Source organism: Canis lupus, chromosome 3 (assembly GCF_011100685.1).
Source record: "Canis lupus familiaris isolate Mischka breed German Shepherd chromosome 3, alternate assembly UU_Cfam_GSD_1.0, whole genome shotgun sequence".
NCBI classification, from domain to species: domain Eukaryota; kingdom Metazoa; phylum Chordata; class Mammalia; order Carnivora; family Canidae; genus Canis; species Canis lupus.
The window spans coordinates 58,316,370-58,334,576 of record NC_049224.1 but is presented as its reverse complement, the minus strand read 5'-3'; the positions used below and the strand labels follow the sequence as shown (position 1 = coordinate 58,334,576).

At 53.8% G+C, this 18,207-nt stretch overlaps 1 protein-coding gene across 1 annotated transcript; it reads left to right on the top strand.

The window, feature by feature from the left end:
- The first annotated feature begins 6,563 nt into the window (after positions 1 to 6,563).
- On the top strand, positions 6,564 to 13,441 carry TMED3 (transmembrane p24 trafficking protein 3). Its single transcript, XM_038533030.1, has 3 exons — positions 6,564 to 6,794; positions 7,777 to 8,025; positions 12,768 to 13,441. The coding sequence occupies exons 1-3, from the start codon at positions 6,594 to 6,596 to the stop codon at positions 13,002 to 13,004; spliced, it is 687 nt and encodes a 228-aa protein (XP_038388958.1). The 5' UTR covers positions 6,564 to 6,593; the 3' UTR covers positions 13,005 to 13,441.
- The last annotated feature ends 4,766 nt before the right edge of the window (positions 13,442 to 18,207 follow it).

Sequence of the window (18,207 nt, the reverse complement as noted above, 5' to 3'; positions counted from 1 at the left end):
TAGCCTGCCCCATTTTTTGTAGTGAAATCTCAAGGACAGATATTAACTTTTCCTTACAATGGGGTTGACATGACTGCTTAGGAACATTAACCTCAGCAGACACCCAGTATTTTATGCATGCATAACTTTATTTTATTTTTTATTTTAAAGATTTTATTTATTTATTTATTTATTTATTTATTTATTTATTTATTCATGAGAGACAAAGAGAGAGAAGCAGAGACATAGACAGAGGGAGAAGCAGGCTCCCGGTGGGGAGCCCAATGTGGGACTGGATTCCAGACCCTGGTTTCACAGCCTGAGCCGAAGGCATATGCTCAACCACTGAGCCACCCAGGTGCTCTGCACGCATAATTTTAAAAATTAATTTTTTTTTACTTACCCAAGTATTATAGTTTCTCTCTTGGTTAAACAAAAGGCAAAGGACAAGAAGGTGCACTTCATGGTGAGAGCTGGTGTCTGCTCTGCCCCCACTGCTTGGGTTTCCTGGGGCTGCACCTGTCACCCAATGCAGCCACTGGCTCTCCCTCCTTGAGGCCTGTGTCTAATGTCAACCAGTGTTAACATAAACTCCCACTTGAGGGCAGAGCATCAAGAGGACAAGCCCTCGTCTCTTAAAGTACAGGGCTCTGTGATTCACGTTGCACCCACAATCCCTGATTCTCTGAACATTTCAAACCTTTCCTTAGGTTCTCCCCTAGACTACTGAAATGAATTATGTCAACACAAAGGGAAAGAAAGGGGGCAAAAGACATGAACAGAAATCTCACAGAGGAAGACATAAACATGGCCAACATGCACATGAGAAAATGCTCTGCATCACTTGCCATCAGGGAAATACAAATCAAAACCACAATGAGTTGCCACCTCACACCAATGAGAATGGGGAAAATTAACAAGGCAGGAAACCACAAATGTTGGAGAGGATGTGGAGAAAAGGGAACCCTCTTACACTGTTGGTGGGAATGTGAAATGGTGCAGCCACTCTGGAAAACTGTGTGGAGGTTCCTCAAAGAGTTAAAAATAGACCTGCCCTACGACCCAGCAATTGCACTGTTGGGGATTTACCCCAAAGATACGGATGCAATGAAACACTAGGACACCTGCACCCCGATGTTTCTAGCAGCAATGGCCACAATAGCCAAACTGTGGAAGGAGCCTCGGTGTCCATCGAAAGATGAGTGGATAAAGAAGATGTGGTCTATGTATACAATGGAATATTACTCAGCCATTAGAAACGACAAATACCCACCATTTGCTTCAACGTGGATGGAACTGGAGGGTATTATGCTGAGTGAAATGAGTCAATCGGAGAAGGACAAACATTATATGTTCTCATTCATTTGGGGAATATAAATAATAGTGAAAGGGAATATAAGGGAAGGGAGGAGAAATGTGTGGGAAATATCAGAAAGGGAGACAGAACATGAAGACTCCTAACTCTTTGAACTAGGGGTGGTGGAAGGGGAGGAGGGCGGGGGGGTGGGGGTGAATGGGTGACCAGCACTGAGGGGGCACTTGACGGGATGAGCACTGGGTGTTATTCTGTATTTGGCAAATTGAACACCAATAAAAAACAAATTTATTATAAAAAAAAAGGGAAAGAAAGGAATAGGTTCTGTATATCTGTTCCCCACTTCTATCTTCGGGAAAGGCGGGCCCAGGTCATCTCCAAATCCCTGAGGGAGCCTACAGGGGTAAGGGAGAGAAACTGATGGGAGTGATGGGGGAAAGGTGATGAGGGGCAAGGCCACAGTGGCCCACCAGAGGGAGAGGATGCATTCCCAAGATTGATAGAAGGCTTAGAAGTTTGGGGTCCCTTGAGTAGAACTTGTTCCCTTCCAGAGCAAAACCGTAGAGGGGAGAGGCTACGTGGTGCATCCTGGGAGGCGGGTGGGGGTCAGGCTGGGCAGGAAGGACTCTAAGCCACTTGCCCTGACGGAACATTCCAGCTTGGACAGTGTATACCTCAGCATGGCTGGTGAGCAGGAGGAGGAAAGGCACCCAGAGCCTGAATGCTGTGCACTGTTGAAGACTGCCACGGAATGGGGCCAGGGGGCACCTGGGAGTATCTGGTGGGCTCAGCCCGTGAAGCATCTGCCTTCGGCTCAGGTCATGATCCCGGGGTCCTGGGATGGAGCTGTGTCAGGCTCCCTGCTCAGTGGGGAGTCTGCTTCTCCCTCTCCTTCTGCCCCTCCCCCCACTTGTGCTTTCTCTCCCTCCCTTCAAAATAAATAAATAAATTCTTAAAAAAAAAAAAAAAAAAGGAATGAGGCCAGGAGAGCTCTTCCATGATTGAGATGAACATTCTTATCGTCTTTGTTAAGGTCGGGGGTGGGGGACCAGATCCATTTTAATTTGATTTAAGAAAGTGAAGAAGTGTGATGTTTCTTATATCCAAAGGTCATGAAATTTGTAGCAATCCTTGCTCTATAGCACAGTGTCAGAAGGAAGACACCTACATCACACCTGGAACTTGCCTGGGGGAGGTGGTCAAAGGCGAGGAAAACCTCAGGCAAGACAAGGGAGGTGGCTACTGTCCAGCTGTAAGGATGCCAGGTAGGGTCCCAGGGAGGAGGGTTCCGAAAGTTCTCCGTGGGAATCCTCCGCTGACAGTGCTTCCCTGATCTGACGCTAGTCGCTAACGATGGATGTGGGGTTTGAAATCATACAGTAAAAATGTAGCGCCACCCGCTGGAGAAAAGAAAGGGTCAGCATTGTGAGGAAGGACAAGGAAGGAAGAGGAACAGAGGGGATGAGAAGGAAAGGGCAGAGAGGTCGAGGTCCTGCAGGTGGGTGGGAGCCGACATGGAGAAACATCTCCTGGATCTCCATCCGGGAGTCCTCAGCCTCCCTTGGGGTGATGGACCCAGGAAGCACAGACACCCTTGATCTACAGCAAAAAGGATTTCTCATATGGGGAGAGCTAAGGGAGCTGAATTGATTTTGTAATTATCCCATTAGAATTTAATAAGTATTTAACCCCCCCCCCCCCACCGCCCCGGCCTCCACCTTTTGCAACTGTATGCACTGTTGGTTGCCTGTCTGGTTCGATTTCTCCCTTCTTGTTTTAACAAACCTTATTGTGTTCGTGTAGTTGCTGTATATCCCTGCCTCTCTTTTGACTGAAGCAAATTTGCTCCACCCCTAGTCACCCCTAGGGAAGGCCTGATTGGTCACAGTTAATCAGAACAAGTCCATTCTCCTTATCAGTCCTTGGCTAAAGGATCCAATCTAAACCAATCTCCATGGGGCTTCCCTCGCGTCAGTGCCTTAGGTCCAGAGACAGATAGGTTGCCTAATTGGACCAGTTGGGCTGAAGGTAAGGACATATGTCCCATGGTTGAAAGATTTGCTGTTCCTTCCATTAGACATGACCAAATAAACATGTTGTTTCAAAGCTTATTTGTTCAGTTTGATGACTCTCTTTTGAGCATAGAGTCTAAAGATGAAGCCAACATGCAGAGGAGGGTAGCACTGGGAGGAAAGTGGAGCCTTGATCCACTTTGATCATGCTATGTCTGCAGCCACTCACCTCTGAATTTTCTGCTACATGAAAGAAGATATCCTTGTATCCTTTAATCTAATTAAAGTTGGTTTTTCATTTCCTTTGGACACTATGTGAATTGCTTGCTTATCTAGTCTCTACTTGAATATTTTAATGATGAAAAAAACCAGTATCCCTGTTCATTAAGCTTTGGAAAGCCCTACTTGTCAGAAGTCCTTTCTTATATTGAGTTAAAGTGCACCTCACTGTCAGACTCATGCTTTGTTCCAGGTTACACAAGATGGAACACGCAGGATAGAAATGTCCTGAGGTACAGGTGGACACAGTGTGTTTGGGAGGCATGTTGCCTTTAGAATCAGGCGCATCGAGTTCAATTGCTGGCTTAGCCATGAATAAGCTGAGTGAGTTTGGGTGCTATGGCCGCTTGTTCAGTGGCCACAAATTCCTGCCGTTCCAGTATGCTCCTCCTCTGAATGGGACTTAGAGCTGCTCCCATCCAGAGATGGAGTCTAATTCTTCACCTTGAATCTGGGCTGGACTTGGGACTTGCTTTGGCAAAAGAGACACTGGGGTGTTGTTTTTTTTTTTTTTTTTTGAGGGGGGGCTTGCTGTTTCTGCCCTGGCCTCTGGGATGCTACCCTGAGCCTGCTATATAAGGAAGTCATGTAATTGCAAGAGGTGACAGGATGCATGAGGGCTGAGCCTTCTATATAGGAAGTCACATAATTGCAAGAGGTGACAGGATGCATGAGGGCTGAACTGCTGTAGCCAACAGTCCACATCAGCTGGTGCACACGTGAGTGGGACCATCTTGGACTTCCAGCTCAGAGGTCCTCCAGCTGAAGGCAGGTGCATGAATAAGTCCAAGCCAGCCAGCTGAAGAACCATCCAGCCAACTGATGCTGTCTCGGAGAAATTGTAAATCATTGTTGGCTTCAGCCATGGGTAGTGTGTTACACAGCAAAGGCCGACAGAAGCAGAAATGTGATTTCTTTACACATCCTGAGCTGCTGTTTCTTAATCATCAAAGGGGGAAGATAATATTTTTTGCACGATTGCTAGTGAGGATTAATTAATGCAAAATATGCAAAGTGCATACGTAGCTAGCACTGCAGGAAGTGCACTGTATTTGCTAAGTAAATGGTAGCTGTTATGCAAACTTATTTTTTTTTAAAGATTTTATTTATTTATTCATGAGATACAGAGAGAGAGAGAGAGAGAGAGAGAGAGAGAGGCAGAGACACAGGCTGAGGGAGAAGCAAGCTCCATGCAGAGAGCCTGACATGGGACTTGATCCTGGGTCTCCAGGATCAGGCCCTGGGCTGAAGGCGGTGCTAAACTGCTGAGCCACCGGGGCTACCCCTGTTATGCAAACTTTTAAAGTTATCACTTTCCTCATTCTTAGATTTTATTCTCTGAGGTTAAATCCTGTTTCCTCGGACTTCATCTGGTTTGAGAAGCGTTCCTGGCAATTTACTATATATACTAGCCCCCTCCTAAAGTAGTATGACACATGTACTCTGATCATTGCCTGGGACCAGGCAACAGTGGCCTCCAGGAATAGCTGCTTGCTCGCTGCAGGTGCTGAAACAGCTCTGCTCTTGATTCACAGGCGCAAGTCAAGGCTCCTTTTCCAGTTCATCCATTTCTGCTGACTGACGTTCTGCTACCTGTTGATGATCAGTCTCCCAGTGCTCTGACTTGAGCGGCTGCCAAGTCAGGCATTCCGTCTCTGATCCTATGCAGGTGTTTTCTTGGAACTTACACCTGGACTTCACATTAAACCCGGTGAAATTCCATTTTGTTAGCCCGCCAGCTGGCCAAGCTCATCTTGCTCTTACACCTGTCATTTGTTTCTTCCCTGGCTGTGTCCATATGAAATGGTTATTTCTTACATTTTTTAAAAAAATGGGTAACAAAAAAATAATGTTCAGCAGTACAGAGCCAGGGCAAGAGTCCCATGGCACAGTCCTCCATAACTTCTCTGAGTCTGGTACAGAGTCAGTAAATATTAACAACAGCATTATGCGTGATTGCTTTCACATCTGTCTGCGTGTTAATGCACCGCCCAGCGAGCCTGGTGGCAGTTCTTCCGTCATCTGAGTAGACATCTATATGGGCAGCTAAAATCTTTGCTGAAATCAAGATGCACATCTGATAATGCTGGCCTGAAAAAAACCCTTTACTGAGTAGCCAGACCACAATCAGTGTCTTTTTCTCTTTGTTTTATCTGATCATAGACTATAAAACCTGTAGTAATGATTATACAAAATATCTTTTGGAGCCAATGGTAGTGGATAAGGCAGTAAATCAACTGATCAGCTTCGGGGCATTTGAGACGTCAAAGGGAAAGAGGGAGGGTGTGATGCCAGGACAACCTTCACCTTGTGATGGCCGGGACTTCTGCGTTGCCCAGCCAGAGAGACCCGAGTTCCGCCTCCGTGTGAGCGCAGGTGTGCAAGCGCAGGTCGCCTCCCCGCGTCGCTGCAGCCTCTCCACCGGGAGGCGGAGGTGGCGTCCTCTGTGTTCCCAGGCCTTGTTTCTGCAGCCCCCCAGCTGCGGTGCGGGCGGGGGCGCCTACTGCTGCACCCGGAGGCTGGTCCTCCAGGGAGGGGCGGTGTGGGCCACCGTGCTTCGTGCAGCCGCTGCGACGGGTGGGGGGTGGGGGGTGGGGGGAGGCGTGCGGGCCTGGGCCGACCCGGGTGGACCGTGCACCCCGCCGCGTCTGGAGGTGCAGACAGCACCTGCGGGGCCCGCACCGTGCCTCGTGCAGCCTCCGTGGCTGGGTGCGGACCTGGGGCGCCCCGGGGGCGCGCGGCAGCCGGCGGGCCAGAGCCGGGAGCGCCCGGCCGCCCAGGGCAGGGCGTGGCAGGGGCGTGGCAGGGGCGTGGCAGGGGCGTGGCCCGCCCGCGGAGCCGGCGCGCACGCGCAGCGGGGAAGGCTCGGCGCCCCGCCGGAGCGCTCGGGTCTGCGCCTGCGCACCCGGCCGTCCGCCCCCGGAAGCGCCGCCGCGCCACGTCCGCGCCCCGCTCGCAGCACAGCGCAGCCGCCGCGGGTCCGGGACCCGGCGGAGCCCCCGAGCAGCATGGGCCGCGGGGCCGCGCCGTCCGCCTCCGCCTCCGCCTCCGCCTCCACCTCCGCCTCGGCCGCGCTGCTGCTGCTGCTGCTGCTGCTCCGGGCCGGGCGGCCGCGGGGCGCCGAGCTGACCTTCGAGCTGCCCGACAGCGCCCGCCAGTGTTTCCACGAGGACGTGGACCGGGGCGTCCGGTTCTCCCTGGACTACCAGGTGGGGCGGCCCGGGGAGCCCCCCGCTGCCGGGATGGGGGGCCGCGCGGCAGGTGCGCTGGGGCCGGGCTGCGTGGGGCGGATCCCTCGCGGCTGCCCGCGCGGCGCGTCCTCCGGGCCTCCCGGCCTCCCTGCGAGGCGGGCCCCTCCCCGGTCCTGGCCGGCGCCGCCGCTGCGACAGGCTTGTGCCGCGGGGGGGCGGGGGGCTCGGGTCGCTGATGCGGCTTCAGCTCTGTGCGCAGCGTGAAACCGTGGCTGGGTTGCGGGGGTCCCCCAGGCGCTGTCGCTGCAGAGCGCTCATTAGGAGGCTGGAGGGGCCTGGGAGGTCACTGCAGGGTCAGGAATCCCCTGCCAAGGGCCGGTCAGCTTAGTCCAAACCCCTCCAGCCGCAGGGCGCTCACCACTCCGCAAAGTAAATTCTCCCACCTGTGCAGAGGAACTCTGGAAGTTTGGAGGCAGATGGAGGCAGTTGATACGTCCCGTGGCGGACCTGGGTTGTAGCTGTTGACCGCCTGTGTGACTTTGCCGGGTGCCCATCTTCCTAGGTTTATAAAGAGAATTTGAACTTCCGAATTTCCCGGGACCCTCTTACCTCCGACGGCCACTTTAATCTGCACTTGCCTTCTCGCACTCCCATCAGTAAGGATACTGTTTCCTAGACCCGCTCTGCAATCCACTTGAGCTTGGTGCCATAGTGTCCTCTCTGTAAAATGGAGAGGATCAAGCTCAGTGCACACTTGCAGACAGGGATTCAGATCTCAGTCCTGTCACCTTTAAGTAGTGTGACCATGACCCATTTCTCTCTCAGCTTGAGTGTAGTCCCCAGTAAAACAGAGTGTCCTGGCACCTACTTTAGAACGTTGTGAAGATTACCTGAAAACAAAAACATTCCTAAAGTCTGATGGTGGTGCCTGGTCGGCATGTATTACTGGGTGGTTGCCCCGCTGGTCACAGCGCACTGTGGGTGTCTTTGTGGTTGTCAGGTCATCACTGGAGGCCACTACGACGTGGACTGCTACGTGGAGGACCCGCTGGGGAACACAATCTACCGAGAGACCAAGAAGCAGTATGACAGCTTCACGCACCGGGCTGAAGTCAAGGGCGTTTATCAGTTTTGCTTCAGTAACGAGTTTTCCACTTTCTCTCATAAGACCGTCTACTTTGACTTTCAAGTTGGTGACGAGCCCCCCATTCTCCCAGACATGGGGAACAGGGTCACAGCTCTCACGCAGGTGAGTGGACGTTGGAGGGCATAGGCCGGCTCAGCCTTCAGCCTGTCCCTCTTCCGCTCCTGTCATGGCTGTTGCTCTGCGTCACCACCCCATCCAGCTGCAGGGCTGGAAGGCTCAGGGTGGGCTTCATTCCTCCCCACATTCAGTCCTCGAGGACACTGTTCCCCTCTGGCCCCCCTGCATTGTTTAGCGGGATCCCTGGGGTACTCTCCTCTGGAATTCCTCGGTTCCCACCCAGGCTTGCAAGCAGCACTGCTTTAGAAGTGCTGTGCTCCCCTCTCCTTACACTGTGTGTCTGCATCAGAGGCCGGGGGCCTGCTTGTGTGGTGTGTTAGTTACGGTAACAGGAGCCACTGTAGCAGGGGTGCCCCAGGTGTCGATGGCCTAACACTGTGGAAGATTTTTCCTCATTCAAGTGATAATCTAGGTTGGTGGAGAGCTTTCCTCCAGGGACTGACTCAAGAACCTGGGGTTTCTCTTTCCTGTCATCTCTCTGCTGCCCTTCAGGACTCCAGGCCCCTCTATCCCTGACCACAGAAGAAGGGGGCATGAGAAAGCCCCACCTGTTTCTTAAAGCCCCTGCCCAGAAGTGACATACAGCATGTGCGTTCCTGCCGCTCACAGTCATGTGGTGCATCTGTGTGCAGGGCAGGCTGGTAGATATGTCCCACTGGGCGGTGCACTCCTAGCAGGGGCCCTATACTCTGGAATCGGGGCAGATAGTCCTCTCCCATGTGCATGGCTCTCGGGGTCAGTGATAATCTGATCCCAGGCTCCTTCATCTGTTTCCCCCCACCCCTGCTGGTAAAGCTCCTCTCACGTGGAGGCCCCCAGCTTCCCGAGGCCAGCGCTCCATGTCATTTACCTTGCTATCCCCTGCATCCCAGTGCCTGGAGCTTGGCAAGGAGTATTTGTCCAGTCACTGAGTGACAGGGCCCAGGGAACCCTGCAAGACAGGAATGGATCATTGTGGCCACTGTTCTTGGACCAGAGCCAGAGCATCTGAGTCTCCACCAGGGCCAGGTCATGTTCTGGGCTGCCTCTAGGTGGCCCCTGCTCCTCCGTGGCTCTGCCCATGGGCTCCTCTGCCCTCTCCGAGTGGTGGAAGGCTAGTGGTGCGCTGTCCAGCATACTGGCCAGGCTACACATGGCTGTAACAATTTAAATGTGTTAAAATTAAATTTAAAAACCCCTTCCTTGTTGGCTCTCTAGCAGCATTTCTGGTGCTCAGCATCACAGGTGGCTAGTGGCCACGTATGGAGAGGTGTGCTGGCAGCACTGGCTTTGAGCCTGGCTGTATGACTCTGGTAGAAGATGCAGCCTGGGCAGGTTCTGTGTGGGAGCCTGCACAACCTGTCAGCTATGTTAGCAAAGGAATCCATACTAGGATGAAAGAGCAGGATCCAGAGTGACCGAGGTCCAGGCCAGGGCTGGAGGCCACGGGGACTTGGTCAGAGGCCTGGGGCTGCCTCACTGGTGGTCTGGGAGGATTAAATGTTTTCCTTTGCCTGCTCTGAGGTCAGCTCGTGCTTCCCCATCTTTGAGTTCTTGAAGTCTGTAAAGAACCAAGTAGTCCTGCCAGTGGAGGACTTCTGGAGGCGAGGCCTGGGGGAATGTGCTGGTGGTCACAGGCTGAAGGCCTGAGCACCACCAGGTGGTCAAGACAGGATGACAGTGGGCAGTGGAGGAAGGGGATGGTCCTGGGTAGGGGACAGGTCAGGGTGTCTCCAGGGACCAACTGTCACGATGGAGCAGCGACCAGGATCCTCGTCGGGGGGCTCTCAGACCCTGGAAAGCAGTTAGGGCTGGTGGTCTTGGCAGAGCAGAAGGCTGCACTCCACCCTGCAGGCCGCATGGCTCTGGGAAGACAGAATGGATTCTGCGGGCAGCTGGACGGATTGCCCAACTGAAATTTTGTGGTACCAGGCCGAGGAGGTGCCTCTTAAACCAGCACCGGTGGAAGGTCCCTGTGGATGGGATGGAGTGTGCTCTTGTGGGAGGTTGACGCTTCCGGGTATGTGCCATCGGGTCTCCTGTGGGGCTGTGCCAGGTCCTAACTAGATGCCAGGAAAGCTGTGTTAGCACCTGCTGTGGCTTACCCTCTGGGACCTGGCCCCCTTCCCTGTCACCAGTTGGATCTGAGACTTTGCAGTTGCCTCGGCTCTCTGCCCAGAACTGTCTCTGGCCGGTATCTGGCCCGTGGCCTCTGACCCAGGGCTCAGGTGGTGCCTCTCATGGCATATCTCTGATGTGTCCTCTACACCCATGACTTCTGAGTCCTTCCTCTTCCTCCCTCCGTCTGCCCCTTGGGCACTCCTGTGGGAAGGGTGCCTCCACCTCCCCCTGTAGGACCAGCCCTGGGTGGTCCCACCATGCTACACCCCCCTGGCCAGCCCCATTCAGGGTGCATCCAGTCTTCTCTATTGTCCTTTAGTCTGTGAACTTGTGGCATCCAGGACTGGCCTGAGCCTGCTCTGTGTTTGATCCCTGGGGCCTAGCACAGTGCCCGGAAGCTGGTGAGGCATGAATCGCCGTACACGTGAGTGAATGTGTTAGTGGAAGTCCAGACTGTGAGAGAACAGCCAGCACCATTGAAGTTCTTGTCTCATTCCTACAGGTGCTCATCTGCAGCCCTCACCCCCTGGCAGTGATTCGGGTCTTGCAGGGATGGGCAGGGCAGTGTGAACGCAGACCCTGTTGACTTTTCACATCTTCCTGCATAACAGGGAGTGACCAGAAGTGAGCACTAGGGAGGCTCCTGGAAATGCCATGTCTTGACTTGACCTGGACGCAGGCTCCCAGAGCATAAGCCTGACTGTGCTGCTGCCCCTTCCCTGGTCCTTCCCAGATTGGTACCCTGTTCCCTCTGTGACGGTGGCTGTGCTTTCATGAGCTCTAGAGGCATCGCCAGAGGCCTGGGGGGCAGAGGGGAACGTGCCTGCAGAGGCTACCATCACCTCCAGCACAGAGGTCTGTGCCCAGAGTGGTCCTGCTGAAGGCTGTCATTGAAGCCAGTTGGCATTGAAAGTCCCCTTGGGGACCAGCTTCTTGACATCAGGATCCCTTCTAGGATCAGCTGGCTGTTTCTCAACATCAAGCAACAGTAGGTACGAGCTATCTACCCAGTGCCGACTACTTTGGCCTAGAGATTATGACCCAAGATGGCAGGGCCTGCAGGATGCCACCCAGAAAGCAGTATAGAGGTACCCCTTGGGCAGCCCATTGGAGGCCACACAGGCTGTCCTTTATTATGGAGTCTGCCCACAGGGTTCTGTGAATTCCATCTGATGCTTGGTGACCTTGTCACTACTCCATCTGTGTGGCTCTTCCCACCTCTTACCCACAGGCCAGAGGAGAGGGCCAGCCATGTGCATGGAGGAGACCCGTGGCCCTGGGAGGTAGGCTGGTTGTCAGGCGGACCCAGGACACAGCCTCCTGAATACAAGGCTGAGGGGACGCCCTTGTCTTTCCTCATGTGGCCCAGAGTCAGGAGTTCCCAGCCAGAGGAATAAGCCAATGGCACTTTTTGGCTGGAGTCTCCCATTTGTCTCCTGGGGACGGTTTAGTTTGTGAGAGAGAGGAGGGTCTTGGGGGTCAGTGAGGTGGTGGCGCAGTGACTCGGTCTCCCCTCCTTATGCTCACTGTGTGGATGGTTCACCTCTGCAGTCTGGGGACCGAAGCAGGTGAATGTTGGATGCTTTGCAACTGCTGCAGCCCGAGAACGTGTTGTTGGGATAGAACTTACTAGGTCTTGGATGAACTCACATGTTAGAGATTGCCTGTGAGAACTCATGACCACAGATGTATGTACATGAGTTCTGATCACCATGCACCTGATGGCCTCAAACCACACCCTTTTATTACCTCCACCCCGCAGGTGGGAAGTCCGGCCACTCGGCTGGGTCTGGCTGGGGTCCTCCCAGGCTGGGTCAGGGCGTGGCTGGTGGGACCTCATCACGGGGCTCTGGGAGGCTGTCGGTGGATTCAGTTCCTTGCAGCTGAAGGACCGTGGCCTGATTTCCTTGGCTTCGTGCACCAGCCCCAGGCCTTCCTCTGGTCCCTGCATGCGTCTCTCCATCCTCAGGGCCAGCGGTGGCACACCTGATCTACTCCTTGGGAGGGCTTATGGGATCAGGTCGGGCACCCTGGGTGGTTGCCACATCGAGGAAGGCTGTGCTATCCAGAAGGAGAGCTCATCCTGTCACAGGCGCTGCCATCAGGGCCGGGCGTCCTAGTGCTGCTGGGACGGTTTCAGGATTCTTTATGGCAGGTATAGTAAACCCGTGTGTGTGATGTATATGAGAGGCACGTGTTCCTGTGTGTGTGTGTACAGGACACTATGCAGAGATTGTGTTCAGCAGCGGAGCCCCACACGGTTGTCATTTACTTCCCTGCTGCTTGTTAGCTGTGTGACCTTGGGCACATCACATGGCGTCTCTGAGCCTCTGTTCCCTCATCGGCACCCAGCGTGGTAAGGGCCATGGGCCCTGCCTGTCGGGTGTCAGGAGTGTGAAGAGAACACTCTTGAAAGCGTTTGGCTCGGGACTCAGGTGGTGAGTGCAGGCCTGACTGCCACATGCCAACCTGCAAGGGTGGCCCAGGTCCTTACCCTCCCTGAGCCCGTTAGCTCACCTGAAGATGGAAGTGAGGTGCAGATGCCCTTCGCACAGACACGTGCTGCCAGGGTGTGGGCCGCCTTCCTCTCTTGGGGGGAGTGTGACTGCCTCTTTCTTCCTGCGCAGATGGAGTCCGCCTGTGTGACCATCCACGAGGCCCTGAAGACCGTGATTGACTCCCAGACACATTACCGGCTCCGCGAGGCCCAGGACCGGGCGCGGGCAGAAGACCTCAACAGCCGGGTGTCTTATTGGTCTGTTGGTGAGACGGTTGCCCTGTTCGTGGTCAGCTTCAGCCAGGTGCTGCTGCTGAAGAGCTTCTTCACGGAGAAGCGAGCCAGCCCCCGGGCGGTGCACTCCTAGGTCTGCGTCCTGCCCCGGGCCCTGCCGCCAAGCTGCAGCGGCTCCCCCAGGGCGGCCCTGGGGCTCCCCGAGGGCAGGGAACACAGGTGGCCCCCCAGCAGCCAGTGCCTGCAGAGCCCAGCAGCCCGTGTGGCCCCAAGGAGGGCATTCGGTAGGGCAGGGCCCATGGTCTGGCTGTATGAGGACCCCCAGTGCCCAGTCTTCCTGGGGGCGGCTCAGGGCGCTTACTGTGCTCCACAGAGTGTGGATCGCTGGGCTTGTGTGTGTCCTGTCCTCCATGGAGGGGAAGGGCTATCCATGTGGCTGGGCTCCATGGAGAGCAGAGGAGACCTCTGAGTAAGCAGCAAGGGCCTGTGGCTGGGTGCTGCCTGAGGTGAGTTGCGTGCCTCCCAGAGGCAGCACTCTGCCTAATAAAAACTAAGCAGGAGCCCCATGGACCCTAGTGCTTGTATTTCTTTGCCCTGACAGAGCGTGCAGTGTCCTGGGAACGTGGGCGTGCAGGGTGGGGGACACCTGCTGCCCATGAGGCGTGTGCGAGGTGCTGCTTGCTGGGGAGCAGAGCCTGGGGTCATTTGCCCTCCTCCCATGGATGAAAGCAGTGAAGTGGGAGCTGGTTATCCTCTAGGGTCAGACTCCGAAGGTCACTGTGGAGGCATCTGATCGTTGTCCCAGCACAGGGGCTGAGGACAGGAGGGGACAGAGCAGAGCAGTCAGTGGCTGTGCTGCGTGCCATTTCCACAGCAGCCACGCTGGTCTCTCTCTGTAAACCTTAGGTCAGACCATGTCTTCCCTGGTCGACACCCTCCGTGGCTCCTCGTGTCCCTCAGGCCATGGGGGCCTGTGAAGTCTCGCCTCTTTGGGTACTGGCTGCTCGACCCCGTGTCGTCATTCACCCCTCCCAGGTCTCCTTGCTTTTCCTACCACGCACCAGGCTATGCCTCTGCCCTGGGGCCTTTGCACACGCAGTGTCCCATGAGAACACCTCTCCCTGATACCTGTGTGATCGTATCATGGTTAGATGTTATGTTACCCGCAGGTCGACCCTCACCACTCCGTTCAAGATGGGGTCGCCCCACCTGCCCCTGCCTCCTGCCTCCCCACCCCTGCTTCACTTCTCAGCTATGTGTCACCACTGACACAGATGTTCACTTGTGCATGTACTGTCCCTCGTGCCTCGTGGGATGTAAGGTCCACCATGGGGTTGTGGGGCAGGGGGATGGCTTTGCTCGCTGCTGCAAGGCCTCCTGCAGACTCAGATCTTAACATGTACCAGTTGCTGAGCAGATGGCCTCGCCTGTTGGAAGTTAGTGCGTCTGACCGAGTGTCTCTGAAGTAGGTCTCCATGGAAGATCTGAGGTCTACCCTAAAGGCATCTTCCGAGCAATCCGAAAGCCAGCTGCCTGGCTGGTGCTCTTCCTGCCTTGTAGGCACAGAGGCACGGTTTGCATCGTGCAGCAGAGAAGGTCCATGGGGCCTGCCTAGCTTGGTTCAGTGAAGGATGCTGCTTGTCTGTTCATAACTGTTTGATACTATTTCTTCTCCCTTATTTAAAAAAATAATACCTTCCTGGGGCTCCTGGGCAGCTCTGTTGGTGAAGCATCTGCCTTCAGCTCAGGTCATGATCTCGGTCCTGGGGTCGAGCCCCTTGTTGGGCTCCCTGCTCAGCAGGGAGGCTGCTTTTCCTTCTGCCCCTGCCCCTTCTTGCAAGCTCTCCTCCTCTCTCAAATCAATCACTTTAAAAAAAATTGATATCCTCCTCAGACTGGGAAGGAGGGAGGGAGGGATGGATGGTCAGTTGCTGCAGGTTCTGGGAAGCCAGCGTTAGCGGAGGGTCGTGACCTTGGGCCCCTGGGAGAGCAGCCCCCAGAAAGGCCGGGCTCCTGTGATTGTACCTTGTGCTTGCACTCTGCTCCTTCTGGCCCTGCTGCGGGACTGCGTCTGTCTGTGAATGTGCCCCGCGTGCTGCTGATGGGACACCTGCTAGTTCTAGCTCTTTCCTCAGAATGTCCAAGAAAACATGAGTAAATAAACCAGATGTGATGGTGCCTAAGAGCTCGAACATCTACCTGTAAACATGAAACCTGCAGCCTGACGTTCTGCTGCTCCCTGTGGGGATGGGCAGTCCAACCACTCCCCTGCGCTGTGCCCACTTTGGGGCTTTCTCATTTTGCCTTATCCCAAAACAAGCCGTGCAAAATACAATAGAAGGCAGTTGCTGCCCTGAGGTTAATGAGGGTGGCAGACGACAGCCATACTTTCCTAAGAAGATGCCATGTGTTTGGGGGCTTATGTGGAGAACTGGGAGCTGGAGAAGGAAATGCCATGGTCTGGGCTGCTGGAGCCTGTCATGCCACCCCTAGGAGATGACCCTGCTACTGCTCAGCCCTCCGTGGATGCCACTTGGCACATCCATACTTCCTTGTGGAACATGACTCAATATTCACTTTAAAACATCACCTTTCAGGGCGCCTGGGGGCTCAGTCAGTGAAACATCTGCCTCCAGCTCAGGTCATGATCCTGGGGTCCTGGGGTCCAGCCCTGCATCAGGCTTCTTACTCCTCACATCCCTCCCCCTCACGTGTGCTCTCTCGTTCTCTCAAATAAATAGATCTTAAATAAAGTCTCCTTTCTTATTAGGAGTGCCCGTTGCCAAAGGAGGGGAGGCACAGGTGGGTCAGGTGGCTGTGGGATCTGGGGAGGAAGACAGAGTCAAGGCTTTGCCTCTTGGATGGCCAGTCATCTGACTCCTTATATGGTTTGCCTTCAAGGGGAGGGTGTGTTTGAGTTGCATTTTTAATTGCAAAGTAGTAAAAGCCACATTCTCATTTTTGATTTATAAAATTGTATTTCAGGCAATTTTTTTTTTAATTTCAGGCAATTAAAGTATTAAGTGGAATCTATTCTTCCATACGCCAAGCAGGGCAACTCATCTTTTTTTTTTTTTTTTTTTTTTTTATTTTAAATTCAATTTAGTTAACATGTAGTGTATTAGTTTCAGAGGTAGAGGTCAGTGATTCATCAGTTGTATACAACACCCAGTGTTCATTACATCATGTGCCCTCCTAAATGCCCATCACCCAGTGACCCCAACCCCCACCCCCTTCCTTCCAGCAACCCTCAGTTTGTTTCCTGAGTCTCTTATGGTTTGTCTCCCTCTCTGATTTCATCTTGTTTTATTTTTCCTCTCTTTCCCTATGATCCTGTTTTGTTTCTTAAATTCTACATATGAATGAAACCATATGATAATTGTCTTTCTCTGACTTATTTCTGTTAGCATGACCCTCCAGTTCCATCAACATCGATGTAAATGGTAGATATTCATCCTTTCTGATGGCTGAGTAATATTCCGTCATACGTATAGACCATGTTTTTATCCAGTCATCTGTCGAAGAACATCATGGCTCCTCTCACAGTTTGGCTATCGTGGACATTGCTGCTATGAACATTGGGGTGCAGGTGTCCCGATGTTTCACTACATCAGTATCTTTGGGGTAAATACCCAGTAGTGCAATTGCTGGGTCGTAGGGTAGCTCTATTTTTAACTTCTTGAGGAACCTCCACACTTTTGCAGAGTGGCTGTACCAGTTTGCATTCCCACCACCACATGCAAGAGGGTTTCCCCTTCTCCACATCCTCTCCAATATTTGTTGTTTCCTGTCTTAATAATTTTAACCATTCTGATTGGTGTGAGGTGGTATCTCATTATAGTTTTTTGATTTGTATTTTCCTGATGGCAAGTGATGTGGAGCATGTTTTCCTATATCTGTTGGCCATGAGTATGTCTTCTTTAGATAATTGTCTGTTTATGTCTTCTGATGAAAGGGCAGCTCAGCAGGACTGGTCCTCAGGTCTGAAGCCCAGGTGGACCACACATGTGAAGTGACCCTTGGTTTATATGTGGTCCAGCCAGCGCTGCAGAATGTGCTGAGTTTGTACTGGACCTGGTGGATGGGCAGCAAGGGGCATGCATGTGTGTGGGCGTGTGTGTGTGTGTGTGTGCTCATGAAGGGATGTGTATGGAGACCCCAGGTCATCTTCAGGCTGGTGGCCCAGCAAGCACCCATCCTCCACACCCAGCCTGGAGAAACCACAGAAGCAGGGGAAGCCTGCACCTGAGGACTTCCCTACATACCCGACCACGGAGCGGCATGTGGAAAGGTGGGGGTTGCTGAGAGTGAGGCTGGAAGAGGAGCTCTTGGGCTCTGACTCACCAGTCCCCTGTTGTCCTGAGGCTGCCAACGCCTTTCCCTCCTCATAGAGTCAGGGCAGCAGTTCACACTGCTGTGTCTGGGGGACAATGAGTGCAGATCACAGGCCCTGTCCGAGGTCGGCAGGCATGGCTGGCAAGAATAGGTGCAAGCTGACCAGCTGTCCTAGGGTGCCCGCTCAGCCCTGTTCTGTCCCTGACAGTCACAGGCACTCGATTGAACAGATTGTTGCACACCACGACCCCCCATCCTGGGCTCCATCCTCCTGTCCTAAACTCCCTGGAAAGAATCCAGCTAGGGCCTGGCCTGGGTTCTGGTCCATATGCATTCCTGGGCCTGGGGGCACATGAACTCCCAGGCCAGGCAACAAGGCCCCAGAGGACAGCGTGACAGCAACACTACACACTGATCACTATGTGTCATTAGAAGGAAAACCGTTGGGACACATGGGCCAGAACCTTTAAGTCATGTGATAACGATGCTGTGAGATTTTAATGACAGTTTGCTGTTACAAAAGTCTAAAGAGAAGTGGGTGCAGAGGTTGTGCACGAGGAACGCTAACCTGGCAGTGAAGGTGACCACAGAGGGGCTGAGGTGCCCAAAAGTTTGCCATCCCGCCCTGAGGAGCTGGGTAATAAGAAGGTGAAGCCAAGGGAGGTGGGAGGAGGTGGGGGTGCATGCAGTGCAAGGAAGAAAAACATGCATGAGGTAGTGAAATACCTCGAGTGAAGGGGAGATGGGAGGTCCCAGGACAGAGCCCACAGAGGGACACGCTCAGCACCCGCGTGGACACACAATGACCGGCAGGAATACAGAAGGCCAAGGGGAGGCCCCATGCACCTCCAGAGATGAGGAGCCAGTCCTCTGCCCGTCAGACTGAGTCAGATTTCCCGCCAGAAAATGGGGTGATAGTGTCCAACAGAAAAGGCAAAACCAAACTATGGATTTAGAAATCCACCTGCAGCCAAATCATCAATAGGAAAGCTGCTCGGGGG